This window comes from Notolepis coatsorum (genome assembly GCF_963971535.1).
Source record: "Notolepis coatsorum genome assembly, chromosome: 8".
NCBI lineage: Eukaryota > Metazoa > Chordata > Actinopteri > Aulopiformes > Paralepididae > Notolepis > Notolepis coatsorum.
In genome coordinates, this window is record NC_140172.1 from 63,377,068 (window position 1) to 63,395,313 (window position 18,246).

The 18,246-nt window shown below is 41.3% G+C and overlaps 1 protein-coding gene across 2 annotated transcripts in view; it reads left to right on the forward strand.

Annotated features, from left to right (window-relative positions):
* The window catches only part of taf1 (TAF1 RNA polymerase II, TATA box binding protein (TBP)-associated factor), a 240,835-nt gene that overhangs the window by 144,546 nt on the left and 78,043 nt on the right, over window positions 1–18,246 (forward strand). For both annotated transcript variants that reach the window (XM_084319907.1, XM_084319908.1), the window contains exons 21-26: window positions 2,497–2,646; window positions 3,945–4,064; window positions 8,093–8,268; window positions 9,967–10,196; window positions 15,974–16,181; window positions 18,070–18,241. In XM_084319907.1, the coding sequence (XP_084176033.1) occupies window positions 2,497–2,646; window positions 3,945–4,064; window positions 8,093–8,268; window positions 9,967–10,196; window positions 15,974–16,181; window positions 18,070–18,241 (1,056 nt within the window). The remainder of the gene's footprint in view (window positions 1–2,496; window positions 2,647–3,944; window positions 4,065–8,092; window positions 8,269–9,966; window positions 10,197–15,973; window positions 16,182–18,069; window positions 18,242–18,246) is intronic.

Here is an 18,246-nt window from a genome sequence, read left to right on the forward strand (position 1 = left end):
AGCTAAATGTAATGTAATGTTTACTTTTCTCTCATACTAATTTAGCCCTTTTAAATCTAAGCCTGAAACAGTCCGCCTGGGTATGTAGTTATTGCTGTGTAATTGTCAGCGAATGTGCTGTGAGTAAGTGCTTTTCACCCTTTTTTCAGAACTACTTCAGCTTTCAATATCTGTTATTGTTTTAACTTACTGTATGTTTTGAGTGTGTATCAAACTGTTATTAGACAAGAAAAACTAAAATCGGAATGGGATTTTTACAGGTTTTTAGTGAAGTAGACGCCGCAATTGAACATCAATTTAACTTTGCACATATACATTTTGAACTTGGAACTATTATGTAACTGCAATAAAGTTTGTGAACCCTGGGCCCTCATTTATCAACAATTCTTAGAAAGTGTTCTATTTTCATACGTAAGCACAGAATTTAGAATGTGTGTACGCACAGAAATATTGGGATTTATCAACCGCACGTACACGGGTCCTACGCTCCTCCGTGTTGATAAATACCTCTTTGTTCTACCGTCAATGCTTGTGCATGATTTTTTTTTATCCACTTTTTCTCCCATTTTTTCTATATTTTCTCCCATTCCAATTTCGTATCATCCAATTCAACCCTCCCCTGTCACGAACGCTGTTTCTTGCCTCCCACAAGCCGGCTGCTATGTGGACTAAGTCATACATAGCACAAGTCCCCTCCAGTACTTGAGGTAACAGCAGTCGCATCTTTTCACCTGCGCAGCTCGATCTCTCAGTGGCGAGGAGTAACGCGTGGGAGGCTCACGCTGCCCCCGACACTTCCTGATTCTACTGCGCAGGCGCACCAACCGACCTGTAGGAGTCGCTGTCCACAACGCCCGATCCACACCCATCAGTTTCCCACCCCCTAATACGGCCAATGTGTATTAGTACGGACGACCAGCTAAACTGAACGCAAATGTGGAGCGCTGGGCTCGAACAGGCAAGCCCAGCGTCTCCAGATTTAGTGGCGAGCGCCTTGCCCACTACGCCACGTAGCCGCCCTAATGCTCGTGCATGATTATCCATATATGGTAATGAAACACCCCCCATGGGATGTGCAATAATGGACTGACCCGAGCGAACTATGAGAAACTTCACGAGAGCTTGTTCACGGACGCGCTGTCTAACCAAGAAGACACAACCCGTGTTATGGGATAAATAAAAGGCTGACTTGTACACGGTGATGTCAGATATCAACGACTCCCTATAAGACCATTGCTGCAATTCTGCCTGGACAGCTCAAAATACTAATAAAGACCGTTCGTTAACCACTGTTTGGCGTTGGTGTGTCATTATTATAACCATGCTGGAATATGAATTAGTTCGATTGGCTACCGGGTATAATATGATTTGTAGAGGCATATGATACAATCTATTTTGTTGTCGGTATTAGGTAGCCTATATGAATTACATATAATAGCAGCCAGCCCATAGCCTACATTATGCAACAGTAACTTGCGCATATATAATAGCACATGGCACAGCCCTGCGAACCCTGCACAATAAACTAACTTGGTCATTAATCTGGCTGTTGTATCTTTACGCTTATGAAAACATTAAATAATATGTATATTTATAGGCCGTCGCTTTGCATTAATAGCCTATATTCTCAAATGGCATTTAATGGCTATCCGACTCATCGCTATCCTTGCGGACGGACCAGTATACCTTATATCATATCATATTCATATTGATATCATAGTTTACTCTATCAGCCTACCCTAATACGTTCTTTGTTAGAACTCAACTCGTTATTATTTTGTGCATAGATTGCAGAAATACGGGAACGTTTTGATTTATATTTAAAAGGCTTTGACATTGTAAAACTAAATAAGTGAAATTCTGTAAGCAGAATACAAGTCATATCACCCACACGATATACTGTATCCAGAGCATGTATGCTTTTCATTCATTTAAGACACATTTATTGCAAGGGTTTTGTAATACACATACACTCAACAAATAACCTCTGTTCTCGTTGCAATGCGTTTTTTATTCTTTCTTATACAGTAGGAAGGGGGAAGAACACTATATTGTGCGTGTTCATATGACTTGTATTCTGCTTACACCTTCGGGGTTCCACTTGTTTCGTTTAACGTTATGGCAAAGCCTTTTATTAATCAAAACGTTCCTGTGTTTCTGCGGTCTGTGCGCAAAATAATAACAAGCTTATTTCCGCGTTGTAATACATATTCTACCACCGGGCGTCAGGTACGCATGCTCCGAGCTGTGCGTAGATATACGCACAAAGTCAAGCACAAGTTCAAATTGATAAGTCCCACACTTTGCTTAGAAATGATTGTACGCACGGGTTACGCACACGTTGATAAATGAGGGCCCAGGCCTTTTAGATTTCTTCTTAGCAGGTAGAATTCTACCTATGTTTACTTCCTCAATAACTCCCACAGCTAGGCTTTGGATAAAAAGATTATTTAACTTTGTATTCCCACCATCCTGCCCCCCCCCCCTCCCTCCCAGGTCCGTACAGCCCCGTGGAACACTACAAGAGCCTTCATCGCTGCCATGAAGGGGAAGTGTCTGCTGGAGGTCACCGGGGTGGCTGACCCTACTGGATGTGGAGAGGGCTTCTCTTACGTTAAAGTGCCTAACAAGCCCACTCAACAGAAGGTAAATGAGTCTACTGTAGGGCAGACCCCTATTAGTCGACTAATCGGTCGAAATGAGCCGTAGTCGACTGCCAACCTCTTAGTAAAAAAAAAAAAAAAAAAAGTATTTTTATAAAAAATATATATATATATATTTTTATCATTATTTCCAAAAGAAAATAGGCCTAGAAGCGTGGCTAACGCTAATGGCACGCATACCAGAGGCTAACTGCCTACGAAAACAGGCACAGAGGCACTGAAAGAGGATTTCACCCATCTAATGAACACACAGACTAGACAAATATCAAGATGTAACCATCAGTGGACCAATTGCATGCTTTTGCAGAGGACAAGAAGCCTTCAGTCGACTCCTTCAGACATTAAGCACCCCCCACAGCCCAAATGGAATGAAAAAAAAAAGAATAAAAAAAAAAAATTATATATATTCCCGGTATTTTTTTTTTTTTTTTTTTTTTTTTAAATAAAGTAGTCGACTATTGCGGCAAATTTTGGCCTATCATAGTTGACCATCCAAATCCTTAGTCGGGGACAGCCCTAGTCTACTGCAGTGGTTCTGATTCTCCTTAAGTGGTTCTGATTCTACTGCAGTGGTTCTGATTCTCCTTAAGTGGTTCTGATTCTACTGCAGTGGTTCTGATTCTCCTTAAGTGGTTCTGATTCTCCTTAAGTGGTTCTGATTCTACTGCAGTGGTTCTGATTCTCCTTAAGTGGTTCTTATTCTCCTTAAGTGGTTCTGATTCTACTGCAGTGGTTCTGATTCTACTTAAGTGGTTCTGATTCTATTGCAGTGGTTCTGATTCTACTTAAGTGGTTCTGATTCTACTTAAGGGGTTCTGATTCTCCTGCAGTGGTTCTGATTCTCCTTAAGTGGTTCTGATTCTACTGCAGTGCTTTTGATTCTCCTTAAGTGGTTCTGATTCTACTTAAGGGGTTCTGATTCTACTTAAGTGGTTCTGATTCTACTTAAGTGGTTCTGATTCTACTTAAGTGGTTCTGATTCTACTTAAGGGGTTCTGATTCTACTTAACTGGTTCTGATTCTACTTAAGGGGTTCTGATTCTACTTAAGTGGTTCTGATTCTACTTAAGGGGTTCTGATTCTACTTAAGTGGTCCGGAGTAGGACTGTTGAATATGGTAAAAACGGTATAACCACTTATAAATGAAAGAAAGTATACAACTGTATGTTTTGTAACCGGCTGTTCATAACTGGTCAAAAGGAACTGTGCTTTTTGGTCTGAGGGCGTCATGGTTATGTGTAGACAGTTAATGGTTTTGTCCATCTACTGTGTGGTGCACAGGATGACAGGGAGCCCCAGCCGGCCAAGAAGACCGTGACGGGGACGGACGCCGACCTGAGGCGACTGTCGCTCAAGAACGCTAAGCAGCTGCTGCGCAAGTTCGGCGTTCCAGAGGAGGAGGTGAGAAGACGCTCACAGTTCCTTTGGTTGACGGAAAGCTGGGAAAAGTTGTGGAATTTTGAATAGCTCTGTTCTGTTGAATTGATCACAACAAATTTTCCCAAATCAAGAATCCCTTGAAGTGATCTAGAAATGCACAGATTAACTTTTTTCAGTTTATTTTGTTTATTGTTATTTGCACTTATAAACATACATTCTGGAATAAAATAAGTAAAAGAAGAACAGTTCAAATGTGCAGGAAAGGTCAAAAAACCCAAGGGCTTATAAGCGACCTCCCCTCTTAAACCTATATAGGATAACTACACAAAAGATACCCCCCCCCCCACATTATGCACAAACACACATGCGTATATCCCTCTCTCATACACACAGATACATACAATACAGCATTATATAACAATTATAACGGTGGGGGGGGGGGGGGGGGGGGGGGGGAGACTTCACTCAAATACACATGGATACTACAGGAGCTGTATTTCTTTTTTAAGCTTACTTTTAAATATATTTAAAGTGGAACATGTTTCTGTTAGATTTTGTATATCATTCCACATCACTGCACCTTGATAAACAAATGAGAATTTGGCAACAGAGGTCCTACAGAAAGGAATGTGTAAGTCTTTATTTCTTCTTGTGAGATGTGCATGATGATGAGAATTAACACTTTGGTTGCCATGGGTTAAATTCATGATATACCATAGGTTGCCGGCTCTATTTGTCTATGGAGAAGTACCCCTTCTTTGCATGGCTATAACTTTTTAAATTCTATTGCTACATTGCCATTATTAGGGCCCATTCAAAGTCCTATATGTATTGTTCATTGTGTAGCAACGTTAAACTTTTTCATTCACATATTCATAGTAAAGTATGGTCTAATGTATAAGTATGTTTTCATCTCTTTCTGCAGCTTTCTCCAGAACGTGATCTATAGCCCCAAATACATTATATTGATGATGCAATACAGTTTTATGGCAATCAGCGCGATATAAAAAATTCCAACTAGACGTACTTCTAGAAGTTACTACACGTCATCTGATGTTGACCGGATGGGCTAGGGGGCGTTTATAATTCCGTGGGCAGCGTTATACCAATCATCTAATGTGGGTCAAATGTTGATAATAGCAGTTAGTATCGAAGACGGTAACTTTACACGCTAAAACTCACCCCAGTCTCCGCGCGCCGTTGGGCGATCATCGTAGAGTAGAAATTTTATCATTATGGGATGTAGATTTACCCGGTCCATCTCCAGCTTGTATAATGGTATATACGTCCAAATCATGTTGTTTATCGAGTTATTGGCAATCGATCGCTGTGTATTGTGACGAGCTAGAATGCCGGGACCTATAGCGAGTGCCCGGAAGTAATACGGCCGTCCAGCACAACCTCTATGGCACTTCCTGTTAAGCGATTGCGCCGATCGGCCACCAGATGGCGCTCCTGAACCGCCAGAGAGCTCAGTGGGTCCTCCTGGTGGATCTCAGGCCAGCGGAGGGGACATATGAATCCGATCCCAGATTTTTGAAATATTGATATCAAAGACGCTGTAAAGCGTCTTCGGCAACTTGAGCATGGCCGGGAATGACGTGTTTAAGCGTTTCCCGGCACCCAAAGTGTTAAACTCAAAATAACTTTGAAAAAAATTTGGCAAAGATAAAGGAAGACCAATCACTTCGTACATAAGAACCCCTGTTTGGTACTTGTTGACCTCATAAATTGTGAGTAGTTGCAGTTGTTTAAATAATGGTTTGGTTGGGGCTAAATAAGAAGAGTTGGTTGCAATTCTTACAAAGGATTTCTGAGCTCTATGGATTGTTTGTAAGTAAGATGGGTAAGTGCTAGCCCAAATTATATTGCAGTAAGAGATGTGAGGATAAATTAAACTGTAATACAAAGTTAGTAATGTGCTCTTTTTTAATTGGTTTTTAACCCTTTTTATAATGCCCAACGATTTTGAAACCTTGCAAACAATTTCACAGTGATTCTTAAAGCAGAGTTTCTCATCGATATTGACACCTAAGAATTTCACTGATGAAACTTGTGCAAGTTCATTGTTATAATAATCCCGTTTGGCATTTCTAAGATGATGATTATGTTTATTCCTGTGTGTCTTGTATGAAGCATACTTTAATGGAGTAGGACTTTGTAAATATTTTTTATATAATTTATTTTTCTTTAGAGCAGATTTTCTAAGTTCAATGGTGAACCATGATTTGTTCAAGTTTGCAACGTGTTTGTTACTGTTAGTTATAAGAGGAAAACATTGGACAAAAAATAAATAGAATTTGGTATAAAAATTATTATAAGCTGTGTTTGCATTTTGCGCCTCATAGACTGTTTCCCAGGACAATTCTGCCAACATCTCTCTGAAGTTGTTAATATTTATATCATTGAACCTTCGAAATGAAGACCTCTTTGGTTTAGACATAATTGACTTATCATGGAGAATAGAAAGTTGAAAAACAGGCATATGATCGGAGATATCAGTATAAAGAATTCCGGATTTTACAACATGAGGGAATGCATTTGTAAAAACATTATCTATTAGTGTAGAAGATGTACGAGTTATTCTTGTAGGCTTGCTAATTAAAGGATAAAAGTAATTGGAAGACGGTATGTTTGAGAGGTCATATATGTGGTGTTTTATTTCCTCATTTAGAAGGTTGATATTAAAATCACCTAGTAAATAACACACTTTACTCTCCTTATCAACTTGTTCCAAGATATCTAATAGACCTACTTTGAACTTGTTGATGTCTGTATTAGGAGGACGATATATACAACCTACAATCATTCTTTTATTCTCATTCAGAGCAATAGATTGAACCTCTAGAAAAACAGATTCACAGTTACAGTCATGAAGCTTCACTTCAAGGTCAGATCTCTGTTTGAATTCTAGACCCTTTTGAACATAGAGAGAAGCTCCACCACCTCTGCCTTCTCTACACCTATGTGTGGTTGCATAGTCTGTGATTTCAAATAGCGAGGTAATTTCCTCTGTAAGCCATGTTTCAGTTAGTGCTATAATTGAGAATACATGGTTCAGTGATGAGAGATAATGGTAGAAATTGTCATCGTTTTTGGGAAGACTTCTTATATTTAGATGTAGAGTAGAAAAGATGTTGGTCATATTGAAGGCTGAAATAAAGGAGTTAAAATGATTTTCAGAAAAATAATCACATGAAGATGAATCATGAACAATATCATGCGAGTCAACCTTTGTAGATACATTTCTTTTTGACAAAAATAAGTCAGGATTAAATTAATTATTATAGTCCCTGTTATTGTTAGCTTTTGAGAGAATTGCCTGTCTATCTTTATACCTGAATAACTTCACTAACATAGATTGTGGCCTCTTGCCATCACCATCAGCCGATGGCCTTCCAATACGGTGTGCTCGTTCTATTTCTATATATTTTTTTGATAAATTTTCATTTTTCACTTAAAATGTCTCTGAATTTCTTTTCAGAGTCCGACCAATTTTCGTCAGATTCTGACGAAATCAGGTATACAGGTATACCGATACCTGAATTGGATATCTGCTGTTATTCTTTCTTGAATAATAACTGTTAATAACTATCTAATAATTTCTTAGATAGTTATAAATGTGTATTTATTTATATATAATTAGTATTATCATCTATAAAGTTACATGAGGCTGTAATAAACACAGCACTTCTTAAAAGAACACACACACACACACACACACACACACACACACACACACACACACACACACACACACACACACACACACACACATATCTCCCTCCCGAATGAGAAGTGAACGTGATATACAGCGTGATTAACAAAAACAGGGGGTACAGTCGCACTACTAGTTATAATATAATGTTTCGTAGCACTGTTTAAAATTGTCTTTGCAATCTGGAGCCCTGCTATGGAATCTGGATCAGGTACAGTATGTGGATCATTGAAGTCAGGACAATATCCAATATGTGAATTACATCATATCGGAAACCGATACTGATCTTGTATCAGTCCCATCTCTAAATTGATCCCAACCCGTTTCCCAGATCAAGAAGCTGTCCCGCTGGGAGGTGATTGACGTGGTGAGGACCATGTCCACGGAGCAGGCACGTTCTGGTGAAGGACCCATGAGCAAGTTTGCCAGAGGGTCCCGGTTCTCTGTGGCGGAACACCAGGAACGCTACAAGGAGGAGTGTCAGAGGATCTTTGACCTGCAGAACAAGTGAGAGAACGTAGAACATATTTAAAGCAGCACTGTTTGGGAGAGAAATGCTCCCTCATCTGTTCATACAGACTTTTGACTTGCAGTATTGTCCTGAATAGATCAAAAAAGGGGTGTTGTCTTATTTTCGGGGTCTAGACTTTTTAATTATACAATCATTAATGATGCAGCCTTCTCGGAGGTTGAGAACAAGTGTCGCTGAGGTCGGAGCTGGGACCCTCTCCTCTGCCCGAAGTGTGAGGTGTGCGTTTCAAACGGCTAGTCTCCAGGGCTCTGTCCCGACCGGGTCCCCTACAGCTTTCCAGTTGCAGTCGTCACACGCTCTGAGGGTAGATGGAGTGTAGGTAGACGAAGCAGAGGACCGGGCGAGCCCGCCTGTAGAACCCAAACCAAACCAGTGTGGAGGTCTCAGCCTGGCCCCTGCGTGCCATCGGGTTCCGTTCTCATCCAAAGCAGCCTAGCAGCGCGGCTGCATTCAGTTAATTTCCAATGTAGAGGAGCGTATGCAGCAACGAGGTACTCGACTTGGGTGAGAACGGACCTCATACAGTCTCCCCTCGCGCACGCACCAGTGGCGCATTAATCATGGACACTTTGAATGCACCTTGCCTACATTGAATAAGATATTTTTGGTTTTCAAAAAAGTATTTTCCCAAAGATTTTTCTTGAAAAAGAGGGGTAGTCTTATATTGGGAGTGGGACCAATACAGTACTATACTTTCTCTCTTTCCTGTGTTTTGCATTTACAGATTCATTCTTCTTTTATCCTACAGATATGTATTTTAAGTGCTTTGATTTTCCACTAGACAGCTATACAAATAAATTAATTGTCTTCCTCTTTCTCTTCTTTCTATTCCATTTCTTCTTCCTCTTCTTTCTCTTCTTTCTATTCTATTTCTTCTTCCTCGTCTTCTTCTTTCTATTCTATTTCTTCTTCCTCTTCTTTCTCCTTTTTATTTTTTTAAACTTTAATTTTAATTTAAAAATTTTTAACAACATACATTCATAGACAATACACAGTACATAAATTAAAACAAATAGACAAAAATGAGTAAAGAAAAAGTGTGACATGGGTCTTTCGGTCCATTCTACATTTGCATTATTTATTTACATTTTTATTCATTTCCTTGTATCCTTTTCAAACCTCTGTGATGTTGTTACTTCCCCTCCTGTATTCTTCCCATTTCCCCCATTTCCATTCAAACTTTTCTTCTTGCAGCCTCAGCAGATGTGTGTTTCTCTCCATTTCCTGTATCCCCTCTACCAACTCTATCCATTGATCCCTTGTCGGCACTTCTACCTTGTACCACAGTTTAGTTAAAGCTTTCTTGGCTGCCACTATCAATATCTTAATCAAATATTTGTCTTCCCCTTGGATTCCTTCCTGACAGATTCCCCAAATACAACACTTGGCCTCCCTGGGGTATTTCGTATCCTATTATTTCATTTATTATCCCTCCTATCTCTTCCCAGTAGTACCTTATCTTCTGACATCCCCAGAATATGTGTGTATGGTTCGCCCCTTCCTGTCCACACTCCCTCCAACATGTTTTCTTTGCTGGTGTGTTCTTTCTCCTTTCTATTCCATTTCTTCTTCCTCTTTCTCTTCTTTCTATTCTATTTATTAATCCACATCTTCTTCCTCTTCTTTCTCTTCTATTTATTCTTCCTCTTCTTTCTATTCTACCCCCCCCGCAGAGTGTTGGAGTCTACAGAGGTCCTCTCCACAGACACAGACAGCAGCTCTGCGGAGGACAGTGACTTTGAGGAGATGGGGAAGAACATTGAGAACATGCTGCAGAACAAGAAGACCAGCTCCCAGTTGTCTCGCGAGCGCGAGGAGCAGGAGAGGAAGGAGCTGCAGAGGATGCTGCTGGGAGAGGAGAGCGACCGCGACCACAAGGGACGCAAGCAACGCAAGGGCTTCTGTGAGTCTGCAGTTCATTTTTACTGGACACGCCCATCAGTGCAAACACTACACTGAAGCATAGAAATAGACCTAATAGACACTTGTCTTTTTCGCATCTCACTTCCCTTTTTTCACACACACCGGACTGGGTATCGTTTGGAATCTTTCTGTGCCTAAACCGATACTTGGGATTCAACACCAACACCAATACCAAAACAATACTTTTTCAAATACTTTACTTGAGTTTAAACATGTTTTTCTACAATAACATTTCTTTTCATTTAACAATGTAAACCAAAACCTCTCATGCTTCAGTGTAAGGTTGTGCATATCGACAGTGTTGGTAGACACTGATGAGGGACTGTTTGAGTGCTTATGTCACTTTCACCTTATTTTCTGTTTTATCAATGTAACCGCTATTACAGAATAGCCATTAGCCAAAACAACCAAAACCATAGTGAATAAAGCATTGAGAACACTCAGCAGGTCAGCAGAAGAAAGGAGATAATGGACGAGAAAAATCACCATATATAATTTCAAACCTTTATTTCAACTCGTAAGACACTGCGCTTATGCTCATTAACGATGAGCTTACAAAACAAAGACACAGTTTATCAGTAAATTCATACACAAAAAACAACAATTAAGAATAAACAATAAAAAATCAGCTAAGACAGTTAACACTTTGAGTGCCACGGACGAGAATTCTCGTTATTTCATGCCGACCGTTGAGTGCCACGGACGGGAAATCTCGTTTTTAATCGTTTTTAATTTTTAATTTTTTTTTATTTTTATTATTAGCGATTTACATTCATATTTCATCAATCTAGCCTCCCGTTACCACTGGAACTCTCTCTGAGCTCCATTGGGAAAATACCGCCCCCTATCGTCTCTCCCTGTGGTACTGCACCCCATTGGATTAGACTGAATGAAAAGCATGGGGGGGAAAAAATCCTGCTTCCTCATTTTACTTCTCAGACAAGTCACCCGAGACGATCGGATTCATTCTGGACCATCAGAACAGCGTGGAATCGGTTTAGGGGGACGAGTCCGCGTACAGGAGGGAGATCGAGAGGTTGCTGAGCTGGTGCAGCTGCAACAACCTGGACCTCAACGCCCAGAAAACAGTGGAGATGGTAGTGGACTTAAGGCAGAAGGCAGCCCCCCCCCACCCCGATCATTTTGGGAGCCACCCCCGGTGGTCTCTGTGGAGTCCTGCCGCTTCCTCGCCATGACACTCCCGGGACCTGAAATCGGAGCTGAACACCATCGCTCTCAATAAAAAGGCCCGGAAGAGGATGTACTTCCTACGTCAGCTGAGGAAGTTCAGGCTGCCGAGGACCATGATGGTCCAGTTTTACACCGCCATCATCCAGTCCATCCTCACCCTCTCCATCATCACCTGGTTCCCTGCAGCCACGGTCAGAGACAAGGCCAAGCTGCAGCGGGTGATACGCTTGGCGGAGAGGGTGATCGGCTGCCCCCCTCCCTCCCTCGAGTCCCTACACTCCACCAGGGCCTTGAGGAGGGCGAGGAAGATCATGGCAGACCCCGCCCACCCGGGTCACAACCTCGTCAACATGCTCCCCCACGGCAGGCGGCTACGGCTGCCCAAGACACTAAAGTCCCGCCACAGACTGAGTTTTTTCCCCTCAGCAGCTCGCCTGGTAAACGAGTCAGGTGTCCCCCTGCTCCCCCCCCCCTCTATGGCGAGCTGCTAGGGCTGGACTTCTGGACTTGAACTTTGTGTTGCACTGTATCCATGTCCCCAATCACTGCACTTTCACAGTCTTATTGTTGTCTCACTGTTCTGTCCTGTCTTGCACTTTACTTAAAATTATTTATTTACTGTTGTATTGTTCTTAATTGTGAAAAAAGTATGCACTGAAATGTCAAATCACGTTCCATTTTGTACCTGTATAAAATGACGAATAAAGTAATCTGAATCTGAATCTGAATCAATAAACGCAATCGATATTTGGAATGGCGATCAGGAATTGGAATAATCTTTTTGGAGAACATCTGATCTGAGGTAAGGAATCTATTTTACCAGTCTTAGGATAATCAGAGCTTTTTTCACAGAGATATCAACGTGGGCCCTATGTGTGTGTGTGACGTGTGTGCGTGTACGATCAGGAAATAAGAGATTCGATTTTTCAGCCCGCTTCTATAGCGTGCATAAGTACACATATACTATCGATAATCTAGCGTTTATTTGAAAACGATTCATAAATAGGCCGAAAAAAATTACAACATGTTTTGTGTATTACAATAAAGGCTGTTTATCACAGAATCTTCTGAAATCTTCTGGAAGATCGGCTGCCCCCTCCCCTCACTGGAGGGACTATACAACTCCCGCTGCCTCAAAAAAGCAGTAAAAATACTGAAGGACCCACACCATCCGGGCAACAAGCACCTCGTGCGGCTGCGCTCGGGCAGGCGTTTCAGCGTCATGCCCACCTGGACTAACAGACTGAAGTTTAGTTTTTATCCCAGGGCCATATGTGCACTAAACTCAGCAAAATTTTAAAACAACAGTCTCCCTTGCACCCCCCCCCCCCCACCCACACGCACACACAACATTAGGGATAGTGCAATTCTCTTTTTACCCCTGTTTATATTAATGTTATTTATGCCCCACCCCTGTTTTTATATTTAATACTGTGTTTAGGACTGTTTTTATATTTTTACTAGCACCTAGGGTTGCATTTAAAAATTTCGTTGTAACAACTGTAACAATGACAATAAAGATCTATTCTATTCTATTCTATTCTGTTCTATTCTGAAGTTTCAAGAAACTAGCGTTTTTCAAAATGGTATAGAACGGAAATGAACCGATTAAAAAAAACAATCTGTTTTGACAATGTTGACTGCAACCAAGTCATTGATAAGCGACGGCCAGATTAGACACATAGCCATAATTTAAGATGTAGTTTATGCGTTCGCAAATATGAGAGCTCTATCATTGAAGTGGGTGGTGGCACGCAACAATGTTTTGAGACGGGGAGGCGTGGCATCCAAAGTGTTAATAAGTCAACACAGTTGTCAGAGATCATACTTTTAAATGTATCAAAAGAATGAAGAACCTTCAGCTTCAGATTCAGTTGGAGGTCATTCCAGGTGTTGGAAGCATCAAAGGAAAAAGCAGTTTTCCTAGTTCAGAGTAAACTGGAGGAACCCTAAGAACCAACCAGTCATTTGAACATGTAGAATAGGTTCCAAGATGCCATTCCAACAGTGTTGTGATGTAAGGGGCAAGTTTACCAATAAGGGCTTTAAAAATAAACAAATACCAATAGTTATGCCTTTCAACCAGAGAAGGCCATCCAACTTTTTCATAAAGGACACGGTGGTGGGTATCGTATCTGTCACCAGTAATAAATCTGAGGGCAGAATGATGAACCGAATCCAGAGGTTTAACACAATGGACGCCAGAGGTCGCTATGGGCGTTTAAGCCAGCGCTTTGTTCAATGAGAATGCCGTGTTTGCGAGTGCTAAAACTATATTAAATATTATAGCTATGAATCTAATAACGTTGTCGATTGTCAGTGAGTTTCTTCTGGTCAACATGCAAAAAACTGATAATTTTTTCATCCGTACATTTCCGTTTTATACCGTGGTGAATATGAGTATAGTTTGAGTGATTCTGAATAATCCCAGGAAAAGACGCGAAAACAGCCCTTTAGTTAAATTCACTTATCACGTTGCCATTTTTCGCCTGATTATCGAATCATCCTGAAATCAACGCTACATTATCGTTATGTTTCCTCATGCATGCATGAAAGGGGGTTTGGAACGGGGTGCCCATCCGTGCCGTGATGTGACCAACGGGACACAGCACACACACATTCCACACAGACAGCTTCGATCGCGGGAGAAAGAATTATATTGGATCAATGCAAGATTGGATATATTATATACTGTCCTTACCTTGTCTCTGGTGTAATGCAAAAAGAATAATCCAATTATCTGATCGCCATTCCAAGTACTGGTCGCGGTAGTCTGTCCCACGTTATCCAGCATTGCACATGGACGGGCGGGCGGATGAAATCGTCGAGGCATCCGTGGTGACCGCTTGTCTTGCCGGAGTATTTAGACCCCGCCCGCACGCTGCAGCTCGGCAGAGAAAACAAACTACATTGTTTCAAATGGAGTGCAATAGCGGCCGCAAGGCGTTAGGCGGCGGTATTGACCGTCTGCGAGCTCAGACACATTCAGAACAGCCTGCATAGGCTGCCTCGATGGATTATGAATGGCAATAGCGAATAAAAGAAATAACGCAGAAAGGGTTAAGAGTTAGACATCACCATCACATCACAGTTAGACATCACTACACTCCACCCTCTTGTCATCAAATTTGCTGATGACACAGTAGTGGTGGGCCTGATCTCTGCCAACGACGAGAGTTCCTACCTGGAAGAGGTAGAGAATCTGTCGCAGTGGTGTCAGGAGAACTGCCTCTCCCTGAACGTCAGCAAAACAAAAGAGATGATTGTGGACTTCAGGAGGTCAGGGGTCAGGGACTACAGCCCCCTCAGCATCGACGGGGCATCAGTTGAGAGAGTGAACAGTTTCAAGTACCTAGGAGTCCACATATCCGAGTACTTGACATGGAGCACACACATTGACAGTGTTGTGAAGAAGGCACGGCAACGCCTCTACTTCCTCAGGCGCCTAAGGAAGTTCCAAGTCAGTCAGAAGTTCCTTAAGAACTTCTACTCATGCACAATAGAGAGCATCCTGACTGGCAATATCACCTCCTGGTTTGGGAATAGCACCGCACAAGACCGCAGCAGACTACAGAGAGTGGCCCGTTCAGCCGAACGCACAATTGGAGGGGGGCTTCCCACTCTCCAGAACATTTACAACAAGCGGTGCATGGGTAAGGCTAAGAGAATTATCAAAGACTCCAGCCACCCAAACAACTGCCTCTTTGAACTGCTGCGGTCAGGCAAGCGATACCGGAGTCTCATGGCAAGCACAGAAAGACTCAGAAGAACCTTCTATCCCCAGGCCATCAGGTTGCTCAACGAACAATAACACTATGCAACAACCATCAAAAGCACTCACAGCACACACATCCACACGCACACACTCACTTTAAACAAACAACTCACTGCAGCACCCACTCTACACACCTTAGAACACCTAAACACGTTATATTTATTGGCAAAGAATTTGCACTACAACCCATACCTCAGTACACCTTACTGTAAATTGTACCTAAATTGTACCTCATCCCATTTCTGCTTTGCACTATATAGTATATTGTAATTAGTATATTGTATAGTATATTGTATGGTAACTCAGTTACTTCTACTCTGCATTGAACATTGTACATATGTACATATTGAACACTTGTGTCTACGTACGTGACTTCTATTTTATACTTGCTATACTTATTTTATTTTATACTTATCCTTTTGTCTAGCACAGTCTCTGGAGCGTAACAGAAAGAAGCATTTTGTATAAAAGTATTCTGTACTTCTGTATGACAACTAATAAAGAAACTTGAAACTTGAACTTAATCCTTTCACTACCACACTACAGAAGATTAACCTTTCACTACCACACTACAGACGGTTAACCATCTGTAGTGTGGTAGTGAAAGGGTTAACCTTCTGTAGTGTGGTAGTGAAAGGGTTAACCTTCTGTAGTGTGGCTGTGAAAGGGTTAACCATTTGTCGTGTGACAGTGAAAGGGTTAACCTTCTATATTGACGCAGTGAAAGGGTTAACCGGTTGGTAGTGTGGCAGTGAAAGGGTTAACACAGCTTCTGTCTCTCGTCTCTGCAGCCAGTGCCTTGTCTACCAGCTCCCACAAGGATGACGACGCGTCCTCAGTCACCAGCCTCAACTCTTCGGCCACCGGGCGAAGACTGAAGATCTACCGCACCTTCCGAGACGAGGACGGCAAGGAGTATGTCCGCTGTGAGACGGTGCGTAAGGCCTCCGTCATCGACGCCTACACCCGGATCAGAACCACCAAGGACGACGAGTTCATGTGAGTTCTCCTCCATTCCTCTTTATTCAGAGTGAGATGTAGTGATGCTCTAGGTTAGGGCTGACCTTTGAATAATTTTTTTGGCATTCGAAGCTTCGGGGCCGAGATTCGATTTTAATTCGAAGCTTCGAGATAAAAAAAAAATTATAATAATTATTAATTCTTTTCTATTTTATTTTATTTTTTGTATAAGTTGTGGGACTTGTACAGCACTTTGTTCAACTTTGTTGTTTTTAATTGTGCTCTATAAATAAAGTGGATTGGATTAATTAATTTTATTAATAATGAGTCGGGAGCTGCGCTGCCTGGGCGGCTGCTCTCCGTTACACAGCCAACAACATTACATTACATAATTATGTTGCAACCTTCGTCTATAAAGCAAACAATTATATAAATATTTATATGTAGTTAATAGAGACAAAGGCAGAATTTTTTATTAAGACATGTTTTTATATGGGTCGGGACACTATAAAAAAATACTATAGAGAATTGTCAGTGCTGTAAAGTTCAAACCTTTTTAAATCTTAGACCAACGAAACACTTTGCTTTCATGAAATATTGTAAGCCGTCATTTGAGGTTTTATAAAAGCAGCACAATGAACACAAATCAGTGCCGAGTCCGACCTCATCTTAAAGGGGAACTATTTTACTATTTCTTTCACTATTTGGGCACTTTTACACAATTCCTGTGAGTTTATGGAACACCTCTGTAATTTCTTTATTTTTTTTAATTAATTGTTTTGCATTTCTAATCAAGTCCTCAAAAACAGCATTTTTCTACCTCAAGATCTTAAGCCGTTTTGAGCCTGGGCTACAACCACAATGGTAAACCACTGCCTCGCCTGAACATTATCATGCAGCGGTGTCTCTCTGACATCACAAATCAGCACATTTTCAGATGACTCAGTTCAGTGAGGGTGAATATTGTGAGAGGAGAATTGGAAGAATGCGCCAATATGAGAATTAGAGACATAGATCATATTAATATAAGTCCACATAGCTAGGAAACAATGCTAAACACTGAAAAAGGCCATTTATAAGATAGTTCCCCTTTAAATAACAAACGGCATTGTTTGTTGTAGTTAACAAAGAGAGGCAGAGTTGATTTTGCAGGTTAAAAAAAATATATATATATATTATAGAATTATTATTATTATCATATTTTTTTATATATTCGAATTTAATTTTCCCATTTGAATCCCATGCCCATCGAACGAAGCTTAGAAGTATTTAAGACAGCCCTACCCTAGGTGCTCTGTGTCTACGGTCCTCTTTATTCAGAGTGAGATGTAGTCATGTTCTAGGTGTTCTGTGTCTAGCGTCCTCTTTATTCAGAGTGAGATGTAGTCATGTTCTAGGTGTTCTGCGTCTATGGTCCTCTTTATTCAGAGTGAGATGTAGTCATGTTCTAGGTGTTCTGCGTCTACGGTCCTCTTTATTCAGAGTGAGATGTAGTCATGTTCTAGGTGTTCTGCGTCTATGGCCCACTTTATTCAGAGTGAGATGTAGTCATGTTCTAGGTGTTCTGCGTCTACGGCCCTCTTTATTCAGAGTGAGATGTAGTCATGTTCTAGGTGTTCTGTGTCTAGCGTCCTCTTTGTGTCATTTACAACCCTCATGGAGTCATGGGTTTATAAGATGCCAATAATACTGATACAGTGATGCATTATTATTACATTACACATTACATTTCATTATCTAAATTCAGATTACATAAATACAGATTACAGCTCAGTCTTAAACAAAGTATTCTGCCTTCTCTCCCAAGCTTGACAAATATAATCTGCTACAAAAGTCCCCTTCTTGAAGTCGAGTTGTTCATATTCATCCAGCTCAAGAAAATAAAAATTTGACTAAAAGGTACTTGTTGTCACGTCGTGGCCCACAGACGAAAGTTTGCCCTGTTCGATGAGCAGCACCGAGAGGAGATGCGGAAGGAACGTCGTCGCATCCAGGAGCAGCTGCGGAGGCTGAAGCGCAACCAGGAGAAGGACAAGTTCAAAGGTCCCCCAGAGAAGAAGGCCAAGAAGCCCAAGGAGCCCAAGGACCTCAAAGTCAAAGTAAG